General features: G+C 42.1%; 1 protein-coding gene across 2 annotated transcripts in view; it reads left to right on the forward strand.

Annotated features, from left to right (window-relative positions):
• LOC125238880 (glutamate decarboxylase) overlaps positions 1-21,863 on the forward strand; it is an 84,291-nt gene that overhangs the window by 60,296 nt on the left and 2,132 nt on the right. For both annotated transcript variants that reach the window (XM_048146353.1, XM_048146354.1), the window contains 8 exons: positions 6,272-6,469; positions 6,889-7,007; positions 8,400-8,540; positions 9,220-9,330; positions 9,453-9,520; positions 16,137-16,215; positions 19,931-20,080; positions 20,927-21,121. In XM_048146353.1, the coding sequence (XP_048002310.1) occupies positions 6,272-6,469; positions 6,889-7,007; positions 8,400-8,540; positions 9,220-9,330; positions 9,453-9,520; positions 16,137-16,215; positions 19,931-20,080; positions 20,927-21,121 (1,061 nt within the window). The remainder of the gene's footprint in view (positions 1-6,271; positions 6,470-6,888; positions 7,008-8,399; positions 8,541-9,219; positions 9,331-9,452; positions 9,521-16,136; positions 16,216-19,930; positions 20,081-20,926; positions 21,122-21,863) is intronic.

Raw genomic sequence — 21,863 nt, forward strand, 5'->3', positions numbered from 1 at the left:
TAAGTAAACACTTTGTTGTACAAGAAAAAAAAACATTCAGTCGAATTGAGAACCTCCTCCTTTTTTTGAAGTCAGTTAAAAAGAATACAACTAAAATAAAAAGTTTCAGTACAAAAGCGAACTTATCCCTTTAAGGAATCTCTTCCAGTTAACAAAATATTTTATCCTTATGAAAGTCAAATCACTTGAAAAAAAAGTTTTTTCTGTAATTTTACATTACGTTGGGTTATAGGAAGTACGCGAGCGTAAACTATGCTTGAATTATTTTCTTTTTGGTAATATTTTATATTTTTAATAAAAAATATAACTCGTAAAAAAATATAACATGTACTCAACTAGTTCTTACAATGTGAGCAGGACAGGACTGGACTACGAGTATGATCATAGAAGCAAGAGTGAGCGGTATTTTTATTCTTCTAAGCATCTAGATGTAAACAACATTGACTGTACCACAGTATAATATGTATTATAGTATTTTATGCAACTGGTGGTTAAAAGAGGTCAAAAAAGGTGAGTGGCGTGGGTAACAATTTGAGGCGAAGCCGAAAATTGTTAATAAAGACGCCACGAGCATTTTTTGACTCAGTTAAACACCGTTGCATACAATACTTTTTCTACGACCAAGCACTTATTTTGAAAGAAAATTATAAATTCAACAAATACCTACTTTCAGTCATCTTAGTTATCTAGGTGGACCGCCTACCATTTTGAATATACATTTTGAGTGCAAACATGAAAATAAAACTGTCTATGGTATGGTTCTTTGAAGCCTGGCCACTAAGACGAATCGAGCGGAGTTGAATCGAGTTCTCATACATTTGAATGCGAGTCGACGCGTCGCCAATGAACGCAGCAGAAAACGAAGGAGTCTCGACTCTGCGAATTGGTTTGTTAAGTTGGTTTGGTAGTAATGTATTTACTGAACTTTAACAGCTATATCGTGCTACTGCTACTAAATGTTTTCAGGGTATAGACTAGATAGACTTGTCCTGACATCTTTTATGTAGGGTTTTAAAGTTCTATGCACGACCTTGTAACTCACGAATAACAGTACGGGAGTAGAAAAAAGAGTACTATCGGACTGATAGGCCGGCAACAGACAGTCTTAAATTTCATAATCTTATAGAATTAGATCGACTGCCTTGCCTGCCACACACATTCTTAAATTTCAGATTATTCAATCTGTCAGATCAATCTGAAAAAATTCATAATCTTAAAAAATAAAACTGTGTGTGGACAGTTGTGAAATTCAGTATTCCAAAGTCAGTACTAATTCGACTAGAATTAAGCACCTCCGCACTAATTCCACCATTACGTCCATCAAAGTATTAGGGCATTACGGCCCGCGCGAGCGCCGGCTGTAAGCTAATGGCGTAATCCGCCTCCTGCCATTCCTGCCAGTTCTGGCAGACGGGCGCAGGCACAGGTGTTGCCAGTGCGGAATAATCTGTGGGGTCGGGCAGGGTTGCCGGATGGCAGAATTGTTTCAAAATGTTAGTCGATAAATGATCCCTTATAAAAATTCTTCGCCTTTAAAAGTACCTACCCATTGTACAATTAAGTTTTTCTTAATAAATTATTTGTATTTTCAAATGATCTGATAATAGAATTGCAGTTTTTTATTTTTATTTTAGACAAGTCCCCTACATAACTACAATTCTAGAATCCGGGTGCGTAGCCGAATGGCACAAACGCTCACGAAACGAAACGCTAGTAGATATCTATCCCTATCGCTCTTGGATATTGGCGCGACAGAGCCGGACTACGTTTCGTTTTCGTTTCGTTTGGCGTCGGAGAAATGCCATTCGGCTACGGGGCCAGATCATCACGGAGAAGTATATCAAATGCTATATTATTATGTATTTGAAGGCAATAGTCAGCTTTATAAAATTATTATTTTACTGTAGAAAACTTAAATATTTTGCACACGAATTCATTGACAAAAAACTCTTAAGTTTCCGCACTAAAGAACCACCTTTTAAAGTCATATTTTTAAACGCCTCACGTCCGCTCCCTACTTCTACAATAAGTAAGTGGCAAGCGGTGTTAGCCCACGCCACGACCCAAATTAAAAAAAGCGTCGACAAAAAATATCTTATAAAAATTAAATTGTAAAATATTTGACACATACTTCTTAACATTTTTTATCTCTTGCCAACCCTAGCGCTAGCTCCGGAGGCCAGGGGTTGCCCCGCTGCCCGCATGTTGGAATGCGGGGTTGCTTGATTAAAAAATGCCTCGACATTTCCAATTTAAATAGTTTGAATAGCGTACAGGAGGTAGGTATTCAATATTTCTCTTCCTCTCCCGTTGTGAGACATATTTGTAATTTTCTTATTATTTAATGGCCTTTCAATTCATAAAAATAATTGAAATTACTTTTATTTCATTAATTTAGTATTAATTCAGAATTTCAAACTATACTATTTATAATATTATTCGAGTAAAGTAAAGGATGTCAATTAGATTAGATTAGATTTCTTTATTTCATGATAAAAATTACACTATAAATTTGCTACATGTCAAAATTATGTTTATCTTCTCATCATGATCGTCGAAAATTACATAATAGATTCCAAATAAAAATAATTGTGTCTCCCAATAAGGATCGTCATTTACAAAGAAAGAAAATACACATGCCAAGCTAAATAAAATTAATAAATTAAGTTACAATATCATGAAATTATCACGAAGCAAGAAAATATTATATAACAGAGAAATATAGGTATAATAATATCATTGGTCATTAAAAATTCAAATCCATGTACTCATTTACAGAGTACAGGGGGTTATCTAACAAAAGGTTTCTCAATTTGCGCTTAAATGCTTCGTCACATGGCTCATTTCTCAGATCGGCAGGTAAGTGCTCATAGTAAGTAGGGCCGATGACTCGAGGGTTCTTTCTTGAAAGTGCCATGCGACGGGGGACTGTTCTCAGACGGCCTGTAGATCGAAGCTGTTTGCCCGGAAAGTCAATGCGTGCGAATTGGGATATATTATGTCTAACATACAGCAGTACGTCGAACAGATATTGTGAGTAGTGCGTCATTATACGTTGAGAACCGAAGAGCTCTCTACAAGGGTACCTGTCTTTTACACCGGCAAGTGTACGTATTGCGCGTTTCTGCATTACAAGGACTCTTTTTGCATCAGTTGAATTGCCCCAGAGCAGTGAGCCGTATGCCATGATAGAATGGAAATGCGCAAAGTACACCTGCTTTAAGGCTTCTGCCGAAATAAGAGGCCTCAGTTTTCTCAACGCAAACGACGCACCACCCAACCGATCACAAAGATTGTCTACATGGCACTTCCAATTTAAAGTATTGTCAATCAGGAACCCTAGAAACTTACTCTCTTCGCACATGGTCATTGGAAAGTTAGCCATGCAAGGCGGTGGTTGAACCTTTCGACCAGAGAATAACATAACATTCGATTTGGAATAGTTAAGTAACAGTCCATTTGCTGAGAACCATGACTGCAATTGGTGGCAAGCGTCATTAATGTTTATTGCCAGCTAGTCATAAGAACTTGCACTAACCAATACAGTCGTGTCATCCGCAAACAAATTATAGACCGTTATGTTTATTAAAAAATATATTAATATTAAATGATGATTGAGATAGTACAAGTTACTCTTATTTTTTTTCTAAATATTTTATCACTATAGGAAACTTGCCCGTAGTTAGAATAAAATATTTTATTCCATGCACGAAAAAAAGCAACAGAAAATTATAAGAAAACAACATGAACAGAAGTTATTTTTAAACCGAATTTCTATTTTATAAGTCGGAGAGAAAGATATAATGTAAATCAGTTCACCATGACGTCACTCGGCACAATTTCATACTAATTCCATATTAGCAAATCGTTCAACAGTTCTTAAAAATAAGCTGAAATGACTAGAAGGCAAGTAGCATATGATGGCTTATTCATATATATTTTAAGGAATATTTTTCCCCTGAATGAACATCACGATACCCCCGAAGATTAATATCGCTATCTTTTAGTCATAAAATCTGGCTATAAAAAAAGATTTAGCCCATAAAGCCATCCGCGGCAGACGCGCCATGATAAAGTGCCCTGTAATGGCCGCCGTCAAAACGACAAGATGGCGGACGGATGAACAAGGCTAATGGCGTGCTTTAGGAGGATTTAACTTGTAAATAAAGCAATGCTGCCGTAATCATTTCATAAGAGAGTGTGAGTGTAATAAAAATGTGAGAGTTTAGGGTTTCTTTTGTTAAGCTGACATTTGGAGGTAAGAAGAGATAGAGTATACTTAGTCACGATGATAATTTCAGCAGTTTTAACTGCTGGTAATTCATCTAGATACTATATTTAGCCCTAGACTGTGCGACTGGGAGTAGCTTGGACTGTAGATTTTGTCACGGTAACTTTCCATCAAAAACGACAATGTGAACTCATAAAAATAAGCCTTGAATATTCTCGAGTACTCAGATACATAAGTAATAGTTTCTAGTGTTTATACATAAAAATGTCTTACAATAAAAAAAGTACGACTTCTATTGTATGATGGTTGATGGTGTGTCACAAAAACAAAAACTAACCAACAATTAAGAAAATAACAATTTCAATTTCAATTTCAATTTCAATTTATTTCTTCATAACGAAAGTTACATGTCAATACATATTTACAAAAATTACAATTACATCCATCTTAGTAGCTATAGGTATAACAATTTTATAACAATCATATACAATTATTCTTATTTAAAAATTCTTCTATTGAATAGAAAGCTTCGTTTAATAAATATTCCTTGAGATTATTGATAAAAATATTATATGCAAGTTCAGTAGATTTAAGATTATTGGGCAAACGATTATATAGTCTCGGACCAATGAAATTAAAAATTAACTTTTCTAAAATGCATAATTCTATTGCTAGCCTTTCGCTAACCCACTTAAGGCCACTCACCAACGGAAATAAAGGATTAACCCGAGGGTTAACCCACCATTTTATATGGAATTTGACATGACATCCCGCTAACCCTGATTGAAGTGGTTGGTGCAAGTGGGCCTAAGTGTATGATCGATGGATGTAAGAACCAGCCCCTCTTACGCAAAGAACCTGAAAACAGAAGTACATCCGGCACGACATCGGCGCGGCGTTCCTGCGCCGGACACAATCGCGGTGTAATGGCGCCTGCTATTGCTTCCGGTGGCTCGGGGACGCCAAATTGAAGGGGACGAGTGTTTGGAAATACTTGATTGTTTTTTGTTTTCTTACACTTGATTTCTTCTGATACCGAATATTGCCCCGATTTGAACGGACTTGGCGCTTAATCTGATTGGTGATCGTGCGGTAGATTGTGGACATGACATTGTAAGTCAATGTCATGTCAAAATCAATTCAAGAGGATTAATAAGTTGTTAAAAGAAGCGAGCTCCTTGTATAATCATACTTTGAATTAGATAAGTATATAAAATTCACATATTATTGGACTCGCATTTCGAAGCTCTTTATTTTGATACCTCACTGTAGCTTCGTACAATTTTAAGTGCACAGTCCGTCATATTGATTTAACGATGACGTCACATAGCCTATGTTAGTTGGGATGACGTGAAAATTCTAACGATACACATTTTCGTGTATTCTAACATAACATCACATTTTCAAATCGGTTGAGGCATTCTGAACTTATCGTGGAATAAAGAAACTCATATACATACAAACATGAAAGCTGAACACGATACACTCTTTTTTCTTTGGGCAGTCGTGTAAAAATATACAATTTATACTAACTACATTTTTGACGCCAGGTTTCTGAATAGTGCAGGTATCTGATCTCATGCTACTGAGTAAAGGATGCAAGCTTCCGAATCAATGAAGTTAATTAATGAGTGCGACAATTACTTTGTGTACCTTACCTGAAAAATATTCATACAAAACGTTTTTAAGTTGACCTCCTCCTTTTTTCAAGGCGGTTAAAAACCGCAATAAACACTTAAAAAAACAAAAAGCTTTATGATTTCGGATGATGCGGTTCCGGGGCAACCTGCCGAATCCTATGCCGAGTCAGACGACGCAACGGAGCGACGCTGTTACGTCGTCGCCTAAATAGAGTATTGTTTTTTTTTTCGTCTTGTTTTAATCTGCTTTTTACTACGAGTATGTATGTGCTAGACGTATCGTTTTTATTTATTAGTTTCACAGTGCCTTGGTTTTACTGTTATGCTGTGTAAGTTATTTGAATAATAAATAAATGATTAACTTACTGCAAATCGACTAAATCTTCCTTGTTGTCCGCAGGGCACCCCCACTTCTTCAACCAGCTGTCGTGCGGGCTGGACATCATCTCGCTGGCCGGCGAGTGGCTCACGGCCGCGGCCAACACCAACATGTTCACCTACGAGATCGCGCCCGTCTTCATCCTCATGGAGAACGTGGTTCTGGAGAAGATGCGCGCCATGATCGGCTGGAGCGACGGGGACTCCATCCTGGCTCCCGGTCAGTTTCATGTCAAAAGTAATTTATTTTTCAGAAGACCTTGGATTTATTTCAACGTTATTGCACATAAAAAAGTACATAGGCGGAGTTAATGCCCTTAGGAATTCTCCACCAGTCAAGCATGGGGTGAAACTGAAATGCGTCAAGGTGGATTCTTTGGATAGCTTTGATAAAATAGTACTAGGATACTTGGTGGTAAATCTCAATGGTGTATGGAGAAAACCAGTCAAAGCTTCAACTTACTACCTCGTAAGTATTCAACTTACGAGGTAAATACAAAGGAATTACCTTGGGCCCAGCCCCAAAATCGCAAAGAAATTGGTCTCCCATCAGAAGTATATGAAACAGCCATTTTTTCGCGATTGTGGTTGGCTGGCCCCAAAGTGCAGGTACCTGAATGAGTATTTTGTGGTTGGCAGGTGGGTCGGTGTCCAACCTGTACGCGTTTCTGGCGGCTCGCCACAACATGTTCCCGCAGTACAAGGAGAAGGGGCTCACCAGCATCCCCGGGCACCTCGTCATGTTCACCTCCGACCAGGTCAGTGCTGGACACTACAGCTCACGACAGCATGCTGCAAGGCCGCCATCTTGTCGCCACAACATGTCCGCAGCAAAAGAAGAAGGGGCTCACCAGCATCCCCGGGCACCTCGTCATGTTCACCTCCGACCAGGTCAGTGCCGGACACTACAGCTCACGACAGTCAGGATAGCATGCGCCTGCAAGGCTGCCATCTGCATGAATTGTAATTTGCGTTTACAGATTTTGGAAGAGACATGCACGTGTTAAAGAACGACATAATGGCCTAAGGGTCCAAAAAAGTATTTTACATTAACACGTGTGAAACTAATGCTGTATTATCCAAGAAGAAATTACATGTATTGTTTGTAACCATGGAAACCAAGGATAAATTAATGTTGCTAGTCTTATACGTATACAAACTACATTCTGCAACAACATGTTGCAAGACACAAACTATTTATTTAGTCATACTAGTTATGAAAAAAAAGCTGCACTTTTGGATGGAAGCAAGCCGCTTTGCATGGTGATAGTAGACATCATAGTAAACGATTTTTTACAAAAATGAGATTTTTTTTTCGGTTTTCGTAACCGACGTCGCTACGCTCGTCGTTCTAAGGGATGAAATGATAATATCCTCGGAATTTTTAATTTTATTTTGATGTGTACTGTTACTATGTATTTTTCTGTGTCCGAAAAACATATTATTTCTGACTTTCTGGCAAAGGAATTTCAAAGTGGCCATATAAAGCGATCTTTCCCAACTTTGGCAACTTGTATCTTAAAAAATGCTAATCTGATTTCGATGCGGTCTTCAGTTTTCAACTAAAAATTTATCTGTCTTAGATTAAAAAAAACTCGTATATCGACATTGTACATTTTGTCTGTCATTCTTTGAAGTTATTCAGTGCGAGACGTAAATTTACTTTTTTTATTTTTTTCTTACTTTTCTTTCAAATTTTTTTTCTTTGTATTTTTTTTAAATGACACAAATCAATACCTTTCATTTGAGATACGTTTTGTCAAAATCGGACGATACAATAAAAAGATAGAATTTTTTTAATTTTCATAAAACACCTCGCTACGCTCGGCTTCCTAAGGGATGAAATTTCGATATCCTCGGAAAAAATCGTTTACTATGATGTCTACTATCACCATGCAAAGCGGCTTGCTACCATCCAAAAGTGCAGCTTTTGGCCAAAAATTCTCCATAACAAGTATGACTAATTTGCCAATCGGTCCTATTACTACCTATTACTACTTATCCAGGATCAAAAGCTTGTAAGATATTAATATGTTCTAGGAAAATGTAAAGTTTCGAATGCTTCTTCTACAAATCTTGAGATTTGCTAAGCCTATCTGAAGAGCAGCTTAGATTGAATACAGTACATTAACCTAGTGTTTGTGTAACAGTGCCACTACTCCGTGAAGTCGTGCGCGTCGGTGTGCGGCCTCGGCACCGACTACTGCGTCTCCGTGCCATCTGACGAGCGCGGGCGCATGATCCCGGCCGAGCTGGAGCGGCGCGTGCGCGAGCACCAGGACAAGGGCAACGTGAGTACACGCCAGGGGGCGCTAGTAGTGCACCTGTGTCTGTGTGCGGCTCACACACACTACTGCTCCGTGGTGACGAGCGCGGGCGCATGATCCCGGCCGAGCTGGAGCGGCGCGAGCGCGAGCACAAGGACAAGGGCAACGTGAGTACACGCCAGGGGGCGCTAGTAGTGCACCTGTGTCTGTGTGCGGCTCACACACACTACTGCTCCGTGCTGACGAGCGCGGGCGCATGATCCCGGCCGAGCTGGAGCGGCGCGTGCGCGAACACAAGGATAAAGGCAACGTGAGTATTACGACAACAGATGGCGCTGGTAGCATGAGACTCTTTGCGTCGGTATGACAACAAACAAGGACAATTGCGTATCACGACAACAGATGGCGCTAGCAGCATGACACCCTCTGCGCTCACGCTCTCGGCACCTCTTGATATTAAATAAGTTTCGGATAAATAGAAGGTTACAAACTGTTCCTTAGAGTTTGTAAAAAGGTGTCAATACTACAAACCATGTCGCTGGAATTAGCCAAATGGGATAAGCGTAAGCTGTTGGATATGTTTTAACTGCCGTTGCCATAGCGTTGTAGGTTTCAAATCACGTCTTTTCTGCCACCCACCCTATGATCCTTTACTTTATTGGCGCCACGCCGTACTAGCTGAATATTTCATGTTTGTGTCCAGGTGCCGTTCTTCGTAAACGCGACGTCAGGAACCACGGTGCTGGGCGCGTTCGACCCGCTGCCCGAGATCGCCGACATCTGCCAGAAGTACAACATGTGGATGCACGTCGATGTAAGTACTCGTCCATATTTCGTAAGCCAAATCGATGATCTCCTAACCTTTGGCAGTGACTGTCAGTTAGAATCAATGAGACACATATTCATGTTTAACTAATACTCGTATCTTGTCCGCAGGCTGCGTGGGGCGGCGGCCTGCTCTTCTCCAAGAAGTACCGCCACCCGCGGCTCACTGGCATCGAGAGGTATTTTCCATTTCATTATTAACTTTAAGTAAATTTAAAATTGCAAACGGGACTTAATCTCCGGGATCTAATCAGTCTGCTCTGAGACCACAGGGACAGTGCCGAACTTGAAACGTCAGAGGTTGGTGTTTAAAATATAGTAGGTAATACGCGATTAAGTCCCGTTTGCTATTTTGAATATGTGTAGAAATCGTGAAAGTTTAAACTTTAACACTTTCGCTACCAAGAACCCGACTGTCGGGCACACCGCTCGTAGAAGCGTAGCCGATTACATGGGGAAACCCGTATGTAGCGAAAATGTCGTAGCGCCGCGTAGAGCCCGGTTTCGAAAGTGTTAAGTATACTTACTCAGTAATTTAATAAGTTACGTATTAGGTATTCCGCCAAAGATGTCGATAAGAACTCTTAAAGCACATTTCCACATCAATATCGATTTTGGCCTTCAGTTTACAACCTTAATCTTCATTCTCCTAATTCGCGCCCCTTAATTTTTCACTCTAACTCCACTCGAAGCGGCGGAATCTGAATGAGCCATTAGCAGTGTTTCAACACGCCTCGACGTGTCGGCATCAGCGGCTCAACGCATCGATCAAACGCTAACAGCCGCGGGCGCCCAACCGTGTGACAACGCGGTAGGGTTGCCTTCATCTCGCAACTTTGGATTATAAGTAAACAAAAGAAATACCAAGCACTTCGGACGCAATAAATGAGTCCAAATCAAAAAATGATTTACGTGTGTTACTGTAGTAGCCCGAAGTTCGGTAAAACCTAGTTTCTACCGGTAAATCCTAGGTTTAACCGATGTCGATTGGCAACAGGCCGAAATAAGAAGTATTTGTTGCTTACTTCGGGCATTTACAGACATTGATTTGGTAAAGCCTCGGTCTAACTGGCAGAAGTTTTGGGAAATACTTGTGTACTTTTCGCAGCTTATTGTAAGGTTTTCACCCTTTAGAGGTAATATATTTGTACTGAGTTCTTACCTTATACACTCTCTATGTGATGTGAGTGTGTTTAGTAAAACGTCCCACTTTGTCGGTTACCATCGAGGCGAGATTTACTTGTATCTTAATATGAATAAACTGACAAAGCGGCTTTATAGCAATCGACAAAGTGGGACGTTTTCCCGCGCACGCTCACATGTGCGTGTATCTATTTACTTGAAGACTGCATGTCGGCAGCCCTGGCGCGGATTAAGCCGGCAGCAGCCGGTTCCCACGTCGTCCCGGGAATGGGGGTCCCGTGTACGACGGCTGTCAATCTGTCACGTCACACTCGATGCTTTGATCCCGGCGAATGCCTATCAATTAATACGTATATTTGCATTCGGCAGATATTTTGGTAAACAAGGTTTTTGCCAAGAAATAATGCAATTTTTATCGTGCTATTTTTGACGACCGGTCTGGCCTAGCGTGTAGTGACCCTGTCTGCTAAGCCGCGGTCCCGGGTTGGAATCCCGTTAAGGGCATTTATTTGTGTGATGAGCACAGATATTCTTTCCTGAGTCATGGATGATTTCTACGTATATAAGTATTTGTATATTATAAACAAATATCGCTATACACTAGACATAAATTTGGCACCTTGATCCGTTATAATGTCGCTTGGAATAGCATATCTTAAAACGAAATTATTTACAAAAGCTTTACTTACAGATTCAGTGTCTTTTCTTTCTAACGGGTATGCTTCTATGAACTTAGTCAGTTCGCACTGAATTGTTTATTCGTACTTATAGTTATAATTATTTATTTCTAAAGGTCCAAGTATATCTTGTAAGTAAGTTGTTGTTTATACTTGCTATGTTGTTTCGTGTATTGAGGTGTGCAATAAAGAGTATTTGTATTGTATTGTATTGTATATCTAAAGATAAATATACATATATCGTTGTCTGAGTACCCACAACACAAGCCTTCTTGAGCTTACCGTGGGACTCCGTCAATCTGTGTAAGAACGTCCTATAATATTTATTTATTTATCTGATGATTTTGGTCGAGTTTTGAAAAAATACTCCTTTTATACTAACAGATCGGTACCATATTGTCGCATCTTATAAGTATTGTTTGAATAGGTCGTGCCGTGCGTCGACGCGAAACGTGCTTGTTACGCGCTACGTTCGTAGCACTTCGTAGAAACGGGCGGTTGAAAAAAATTGTCGATTGAATTGTGACCGATATTTTTGATTTAGGAGTCAAACGTACAAATGGAGTGAGTGCGGTTTCACACTATGTATCTTACCCGATACCGATATCCTGTACATTAAAGGCACCATCTTTGAATTTTGCCTTTGACATCTTTCCTACATCCGATTTTGTACCATTGTGTACCCTTCGACGGCCAAGTCACATAACCTTAAGTTTAATAAATTTAATAATAAAGAAATCGCAGTAAGGAAAATTTTAAGCGGGTTATACCTCTATACTCACGTATTAAGTCGATGTAACGCCCGATATGTTAATATTTCTATGTGAATTGAATATCTTTAAATATGTCTGAGTCTCACAGGAGTTTTATAGTTAAAAATCGTAGTAAGGAACCTTAGACTTGGCACGATTTTGTCTAGATTTCATAACTTTTTAGAGATAAACAAGCAGCTCCATTGAGACTTGGCTAGTTTTTTACAGAATGTTTTTGGTGGGATGTATCTTACCCGATACCGATATCCTGTACATTCAAGGCACCATCTTTGAATTTTGCCTTTGACATCTTTCCTACATCCGATTTTGTACCATTGTGTACCCTTCGACGGCCAAGTCACATAACCTTAAGTTTAATAAATTTAATAATAAAGAAATCGCAGTAAGGAAAATTTTAAGCGGGTTATACCTCTATACTCACGTATTAAGTCGATGTAACGCCCGATATGTTAATATTTCTATGTGAATTGAATATCTTTAAATATGTCTGAGTCTCACAGGAGTTTTATAGTTAAAAATCGTAGTAAGGAACCTTAGACTTGGCACGATTTTGTCTAGATTTCATAACTTTTTAGAGATAAACAAGCAGCTCCATTGAGACTTGGCTAGTTTTTTACAGAATGTTTTTGGTGGGATGTATCTTACCCGATACCGATATCCTGTACATTCAAGGCGCCATCTTTGAATTTTGCCTTTGACATCCTTCCTACATCCGATATCGGATCGGATAATGTGAAAACGGAAACGATACTAGAGAGCCTTTTAAATACCTGATACTTTTGAGAAACTAGATCTTATCTAGGGGCCACTTGCACCAACGAAAATGGATGGTTAACCCGAGGGTAATATGGAATTTGACAGTTGACAGCCACTAACCCTGAGTTAAGTGGTTGGTGCAAGTGGGCCTAAGTATCTGTATTTCTCACTGTTAAGTGTTTGTCAATAAATTGCAAGAGTGTGGCTTCAACTCGTCAAACAATATATAATGAGTCCGTACCTAGCACTACTACAGTACTTTGTTAAAATAAATTTAACCTGCTATGGAAGATTAGCTCTTAAAAATCCTATAGCACTCTCCCCTTTAGGAGCCCGCTGTGCAAACACTCGCGGATGTGTTTAAAGTTAAGTGAGTTAAGTGAGCGGGGCGCTCGGCATTCATTAAAGCCCTCTTATGTAAAAAACAAAGCGCAACTCATCAATCACGGCGCGCTCACACCGCATCTTATTCTTTACCACACAGAAACGGCTGCGTGCGATACTACATACATATTTTTATATTAAAGGAAAATATCATTCATTAATTTCATTTATTTCTTTAACAATTTAACAATAAATTTTTCAAACCTTACAAACTAATACATGCAATAAATAAAAAAAAAATGCCGAAGGTGTTGTTTTTTCGATTTTCCCTTTAACAAAAAAATACAAAGCGTAATAAATTTGGATAAAAACTGAATGGAACCGATAATATCTACTTACTGGGTAATAATAATGACACGGTAATGTGGGTGTTACAAGCTGATAGAAATTTAGAAAAAAAAAACCTGTTGTCTCAAAAATATGTGCCCAACATTTTTTATTGACACAGGTATTAATTAATTTTATGTATAAAAACAATAAAAAATATTTTTCCGAATTTGACTATAAGTGATATACCGGGTGGTTCCTGAATAATGAACCTAACGAGGCGTGGAATCAACGCAAAACAAAAGTGTATTAATTGAGTATGCATTAAGTTGAATGACGCTTGTGCCGCGGATATAATACATAGTTTTGAATCATGTTATGTGAATCGGTGTGATAGGCACCCTAAGCTTTCTGTAGGGTTGTCCCATCTGAGTCAACACAGATAAAGCAGCTCAACCCTACTGTCCCTACCTCGCCGTGCCTACTTCAAACAGACGACTTTCCATGTGAACGAGTTTCTTTACGTTTTTACTATCAGTACTATACCTACTTACTTACTTGTTTATTTCATCAATTTTTAATATTATAAACGGGAAAAGGTGTGTGTCTTTTAGTTTGTCCTTCTTTCACGGCAAAACGGAGTGACGAATTTCAGTGAATTTTTAAGTGGAAAGTGACATATCTCTTTCTAACCCCTCCACTTTCTCAAAATGGGGATAGAAGTTTGTTAGCATTACGCAATTTTCGAATTTAACGCGAGCGGAGCCGCGGGCACAAGCTAGTAAATACATAAAGAATGCAGAATGGCAACTGATGGAGCCAACAATAACTCGCCATAATCCGAGTCAACATTGAATTATCTCACCGCCGCCGCCGCCGCCCGCTGTAGGGTGCATATCAATGCCGGAAGGGTGCCAATTGATTCTTAATACAATATTAGATTTGCCACATTTCATCACGGCGTATCTTTGACCTCAGCGACGGTCTATTTGCTTTATGTATACTGACCGGATGTCCACCTCTACAGGTCGCAATTCTCAACCGATTCTCGTAAAATTTTTATTTCTATGATTAAGTTATTAAAATTCTTTTGTAGACGTATTTTTTGGAAATTTTCCAATATTCATACATTGGCATAAAGGACTTAAACGCCAATAGCGTGTATGGCACTTAGGACCAACGAAACTTGACTGTGATTAAACATTGAAGAACATCTTGAAGAACTCAGTTTTTTACACTTTTACGTTTTTTAAGCAAGTCCTGCTTATTGCGAAGGTCTACTGCTCAGAGAGCCACTAACTAGCTAGCTACTCGTATTATAGAATTAAATGAGATTTATAGTAAATAAATAATGGTTACTACCGTTTGGTTATGCTAGGTAAAACTCAATAAGTGACTTATGAAGTGTTTGACGTTTCTCTTGATAGCTTGCTTAGAGCATCATCATCCACCTTGCGTTGTCCCGGCATTTGCCACGGCTCATGGGAGCCTGGGGTCCGCTCTGACAACTAAATTCCAAGATTTGGCGTAGACACTAGTTTTACGAAAGCGACTGCTATCTGACCTTCCAACCTGAAGGGTAACTACTCTAGGCCTATTGGAATTAGTCAGGCTTCCTCGCGATGTTTTCCTTCACCGAAAAGCGACTGGCAAATATCAAATGACATTTCGCACATAAGTTCCGAAAAACTCATTCGTACGAGCCGGGGTTCGAACCCGCGACCTCCAGATCGAAAGTCCCACGCTCTTACCGCTCGGCCACCAGCGCTTTTCGTGATAGCTTAGAGCGTTTGCTCATAATCATTTACATATGTTGGAGTAGGAAGGATGTCAAACGCGACGGCGCTTTTAATATACATATAGGATATCGGAGCTACATCTATCGGATCGGATAATGTGAAAACGCGCTAAACATCAAGGAACATCATTGTATGGAGAAAGCAGCGTCCGTCAGCAAACGGTTACTTAACTAAAAGCAAACATTACATACGTTTTCCGTGACACTCGCGCATAGAAAAGCTGTGGCCTATTTCACAACAGTAATTAATAGTCCGAATAGTCGCCCGACAGCGACACTTCTCCGTCCATTGCCTGTTCAACAAGGGAATATTGACGCTGAGTTACAATGTTACTTATCAACCCAGAAATAGGCACAGACTTGTCAGTGTCAGATGTCAATGTGGTAAAATAGGCCACTGTTGAAAGGAATGTATTAACCGGGATCGAACCCACGACTGGCCATAATCCAGTCACCGTAGAATGATGTCACTTGAGGGTGCATATCAATGGCGGAGGGCGCCAATTGATTCCTGATTGTGAACGGATTGCGGCTCATGCGGCTCGAGCCCCTCATGCGGTTAAGTTAAGACAGTCGAAGGAGTTGTGTCGCGGCGGAAATGTGACAAGCATAATCAAGAGTAAGAACGTGTGATTTTCGATCCGGAGGTCGCGGGTGCGAACCCCGGTTCGCACCAATGAGTTTTTCGGAATTTATGTCGCTTGTCGGTGAAGGAAAACATCGTGAGGAAACCGGACTAATTCCAATAAGGCCTAGTTACCCTTCGGCTTGGAAGGTCAGATGGCAGTCGCTTTCATAAAACTAGTGCCTACGCCAAATCTTAGGATTAGTTGTCAAAGCGGACCCCAGGCTCCCATGAGCCGTAGCAAATGCCGGGATAACGCAAGGAGGACGACGATGACTTAAAATTATGTTGTACATAATTATATGTGTGTTGATATTTATAACCTCCTTGCTAAATGCTAATACATGTTAAGTATAAATATGTTGTCGACAGGGCGGACTCCGTCACCTGGAACCCGCACAAGCTGATGGGCACCCTGCTGCAGTGCTCCACCGTGCACTTCAAGATACCCGTAAGTTATTGCATACACCGGGACTCGAACCCGGGACCTCTCTGCACAAGCTGATGGCACCCTGCCAGTGCTCCACCGTGCACTTCAAGATACCCGTAAGTTATTGCATACACCGGGACTCGAACCCGGGATCTCTCTGTACAAGCTGATGGGCACCCTGCTGCAGTGCTCCACCGTGCACTTCAAGATACCCGTAAGTTATTGCATACACCGGGACTCGAACCCGGGACCTCTCTGCACAAGCTGATGGGCACCCTGCTGCAGTGCTCCACCGTGCACTTCAAGATACCCGTAAGTTATTGCATACACCGGGACTCGAACCCGGGACCTCTCTGCACAAGCTGATGGGCACCCTGCTGCAGTGCTCCACCGTGCACTTCAAGATACCCGTAAGTTATTGCATACACCGGGACTCGAACCCGGGACCTCTCTGCACAAGCTGATGGGCACCCTGCTGCAGTGCTCCACCGTGCACTTCAAGATACCCGTAAGTTGTTGCATACACCGGGACTCGAACCCGGGACCTCTCTGCACAAGCTGATGGGCACCCTGCTGCAGTGCTCCACCGTGCACTTCAAGATACCCGTACGTTCTTATATTATTATCGGGCCTTACTGAGACTCGAACCCCAGACTCCTACTTCACAAGCTGATGCTCACCTTACTTCAGTGCTCCACAACTTCAAGATATTCGTATTCATTACCGGGCCTTACTAGGACTCGAACCTGGGACTTCTCTTCACAAGCTGATGGGCACGCTACCGAAATACTCCACTGTACACTTCTAGGGACCATTCTATATAATATTACCAGGCCATTACCCGGATTCGAACCCGGGACCTTCGACTTCTCAAGCTGTATATTCTGCTGCTCTTCACAAACTACCCGAAAGTTACATCACTCAATTAGCTGGAGGTACAGTATGGCCACTCCCGCTCCCCGCTGAAAGTGCCACCCACCCCCTCTCGGTTAACTCACAGTTAGCGCCTGTCAAAAACGCAAACAGTCGACCTGTCATATTTCACTCATACAAGCATGATACGCGTTTACCTACACGAGCGTAGACTGTGTGCTAGGAACGCGCCTCTTTCATATATTTGATCGCCTGTGTCCGAGGTGGCTGAAGCGTCTGTTATATAGACCGACCACAACTCTGTGAACGTCAAACACAATAATTAATAACTACAATAGAATAATAAGTCCCGCATTAGCTTCATCGCATTAAACACGAATTACTCGCGTCACAGACAAACCTGCAACTAATGGCCCTCCAGCTTCCTCAAACACGCAGAAACAGAACTTAACACAACCGCGTAAAGTTCAACGCGAACGCAAATCAGAATAATAAAACAAATGACGGCCTAAATGAAAAGCAACCTTAAGCGGGTTATAAAAACTCCAAAACCATTTAAGAGTAACTGCCATGCATTGCTTAAAGTAAATTGAGCTTTAAGGTTAAGCGGTAAGGTTGGGTTTAGGTTGGGTGGGGCGAGGAGGGTGGATTGGCAACATATGTTTGCAAGTGTCGGCGGAATTTCATTAAATGTAGCCGCGAGGGACGCGGGAGGTGACGCGGTCGATGAAATGTTTATCGATACTCGATACGAGTTGGAGTAAAATGTTTTATTTGTTTGTAGGTATTCAATAGAGACGTGTCATATAAGCGTAAATATTAGAATTGCATAGAAGCGCGGCATTAATAATATGCGAGTGTGTTTAGAAAAACGTCCTACTTTGTCGACTGCTACAAAACCGCTTTGTCAGTTTATTCATATAAAGATATATTAATACAAGCAAATATTGTCCGCATAGCAATCGACAAAGTGAGACCTTTTACTAAATACACTCACATCACATATAATAGTACAAATACTAGTCTCATTGCTTTGCTGTTCACGAAATGCGGTCTTTCTGAGTACTTATGTATTTACAAACCTAATACTGCGAGCAGCCATCAAATAGTTCTATGGCCCCGTACCCCGCACTAAGGTCGTTATTATTCCGCTACTTGTCAAATATATCGACTTTAGGGTTTCGCATGGATTAAACAAATACCTAACGAAAAACACTCTGAATCTGTCAACTTTATGGGATACAGAAGTGATTGTATGTATGTATGTATGTATGTATCAATAACTTCATCGAAATGTTTAATTAGAATTTTATCGACAAAACCATTTCCCCTCCCTCTCTACTTCATAACGCGAGGGGGCGGAGTTGCCAGAATTTATTATTCCGCATACTGTTCTGACGTTCACAGGCTCTCTTTCCGTGTAGTCCAAATATCACTCCAACACCTGGTAATACGGTTGAAAATACATCAACTAATTATTTGAACTCTAGTTAGTTTTATTTTGAAACGTATTATCTATATTACCTAAGATTGATTTTACAGTACATGTGTGTTTTGGAATGTTCTGCGGAACTGTACGGGAATTTAAAGTGGGAACGGGAGTTGCAATATAGCGAGATGATGCGCTTAAATTGTTTGTATTCAATTATTTGTAGCGAAAAATTGGCTTAACAATTTTATGGACAGGAGATTTGATTTTCTGTATGAAATAATGATGGATCTGTAACTGGTAGACTTCGTGAATCGCCTGGCATCGCCATTTGGAAAACAAAAATCATCGACATTTTTTTTTAAATCGCTCATTAATTTACTAAGAATAATTACTGACCACAAGATTCGCTCTGAAGGAGAACAACCGGCTGCCAAAGATACCTACTCGAATATTATTACCTACCTACAGTTTTTGCCCACCAAACTGAAACAGAGACGTCAGAGACACTTCACTATTAGCGCTTTACGCTCGGTCAGGGCCCAAATAGACCACACAGGTGTACGACACCGTTCCATTCTAGCAGCATTAGCAAAAGTCACATTTCTTCAACGAAAAACTTCTGCTTCTGCAGATTAGAACCGATAGCTTCGCTCGCTCGGTGAGAGAACTACTGCCATTAGTGAAGTTTGCACTCGTTGAAACAAGCCTGCGCTGCGCCATGAATCACGGCCACGGCACACAACGTCCCCTCCGCAAACATCTGCTCCCGACAGATAGCACATCTGCATAATCCGCCTACTTCACTTCATGCACTCGCATTATTTATGAACAACTTTATAAAAATCGGGTGATGGAAGACGAAATAAGTAATTCAATAACGAATTGAAGGAAAGTTTCAATTTTGACTCGCGGAACTTTGTAAAGTTCGATGATGAAGTTGCATATTCGCGACGATTCCGTTTTCAGGGATCTCCACTGTTTTGCCTCAGGGCCATATTGCTCTTCGGAAAGTTTCACTAAGTTCACTATTAATTTTTATAGCCGCGCGAGGTGCCCGGAGCGAGTTCCTTTCTCAAAGACGGCCGCTCCAATGGGCCGAAGTGTAGTATATTACCTAATAGTGTCCACGGGTCGGATTGGAAGTTGGAACGCTTGACGGGATTCACCCGCTAGCCGAGTTTTGAAGACCCCTGGTGCCGTAGCCGAATGGCATTTCTGCATGCGAAGCGAAATGAAAACAAAACGCCGCTGGCTCTGTCGCGCCAATACGCAAGAGTGATAGAGATAGATATCTACGAGCGTTTCGTTTCGTGAGCGTTTCGTGAGCGTTTGTGCCATTCGGCTACGTACCCTGCTGTAGACCTAAGATAACAGAAGATGATTCATCGGAAGTGCATACTTGTGCAGTAACCACATGTTTGTTGTGAGCAGGGCATCCTGCTGAGCTGCAACGAGATGGCGGCGGAGTACCTCTTCATGACGGACAAGATCTACGACCCGCGCTTCGACACCGGGGACAAGGTCATCCAGTGCGGGAGGCACAACGACATCTTCAAACTGTGGCTGCAGTGGCGCGGGAAGGTAGGGCACAGGCAGACAGACAGACAGACAGACAGACAAGGTCATCCAGTGCGGGAAGCACAACGACATCTTCAAACTGTGGCTGCAGTGGCGCAGGAAGGTAGGGCACAGGCAGACAGACAGACAGACAAGGTCATCCAGTGCGGGAGACACAACGACATCTTCAAACTGTGGCTGCAGTGGCGCGGGAAGGTAGGACACAGGCAGGCAGACAGACAGACAGACAGACAGACAGACAATGTCATCCAGTGCGGGAGACACAACGACATCTTCAAACTGTGGCTGCAGTGGCGCGGGAAGGTAGGACACAGGCAGACAGACAGACAGACAGACAAGGTCATCCAGTGCGGGAGGCACAACGACATCTTCAAACTGTGGCTGCAGTGGCGCGGGAAGGTAGGGCACAGGCAGACAGACAGACAGACAGACAAGGTCATCCAGTGCGGGAGACACAACGACATCTTCAAACTGTGGCTGCAGTGGCGCGGGAAGGTAGGGCACAGGCAGACAGACAGACAGACAGACAAGGTCATCCAGTGCGGGAGACATAACGACATCTTCAAACTGTGGCTGCAGTGGCGCGGGAAGGTAGGGCACAGGCAGACAGACAGACATACAGACGAACGGACAGACAGACAAAGAGTCAGACAAACATACAGACAGTTAGTTAAAACCTTGGGACACCTTTTTTCTCCTATTAGAATTGAAAGTTAAACAGTTCGCAATTCTGAGTGGAAACCACATAAAAAACTCCAAATTCAAAAAAAAAAGTGTACTTAGTGGACAACTTTGAAAAAGAAATGGCCCATCAACACAATCAACAGCAATTCGTGTTTGTAATTCCAGGGCACGTCGGGCTTCGAGCGCCACATGGACCGGCTGATGGAGCTCTCCGAGTACATGGTGCGGCGCATCCGCGAGCAGAGCGACAAGTTCCACCTCATCCTCGAGCCCGAGCTCGTCAACGTCAGCTTCTGGTACCTGCCGCGCCAGCTGCGGGGCGTCCCACATGATCAGCGGAAGGAGATCCTGCTGGGCAAGGTACCTGGCACTGTCAGAGTAGTTCCTCTCACCCTGCCGCCCGAGCTGGTCAGCGTCAGCTGCTGGCACCTGCCGCGGCAGCTGCGGGGCGTCCCACATGATCAGAGGAAGGAGATCCTGCTGGGCAAGGTACCTGGTACTGTCAGAGTGGTTCCTCTCACCCTGCAGCCCGAGCTGGTCAGCGTCAGCTGCTGGCACCTGCCGCGCCAGCTGCGGGCGTCCCACATGATCAGAGGAAGGAGATCCTGCTGGGCAAGGTACCTGGTACTGTCAGAGTGGTTCCTCTCACCCTGCAGCCCGAGCTGGTCAGCGTCAGCTGCTGGCACCTGCCGCGCCAGCTGCGGGGCGTCCCACATGATCAGCGGAAGGAGATCCTGCTGGGCAAGGTACCTGGCACTGTCAGAGTAATTCCTCTCACCCTGCCGCCCGAGCTGGTCAGCGTCAGCTGCTGGCACCTGCCGCGGCAGCTGCGGGGCGTCCCACATGATCAGCGGAAGGAGATCCTGCTGGGCAAGGTACCTCACACAGTTCCACTCCACCTGATCCCAACTAGCTAGTCCAAGTCAGCTTCTGTGGGGAGTTTCGCGTGATCAGGAGGTATGCACAAGCTTCTACTTCTGATCTGATCAACATCAACTTCTGGTGTCTCCCGCGCCAGCTGCTAGGAGTGCAACATGACCAGAAGTAAGAAATCCTGCTTGGTCAGGTACCACTTGACCTTGGCTGGTCCATACCAGTTTTC

Source organism: Leguminivora glycinivorella, chromosome 24, assembly GCF_023078275.1.
Source record: "Leguminivora glycinivorella isolate SPB_JAAS2020 chromosome 24, LegGlyc_1.1, whole genome shotgun sequence".
Taxonomy (NCBI): Eukaryota; Metazoa; Arthropoda; class Insecta; order Lepidoptera; family Tortricidae; genus Leguminivora; species Leguminivora glycinivorella.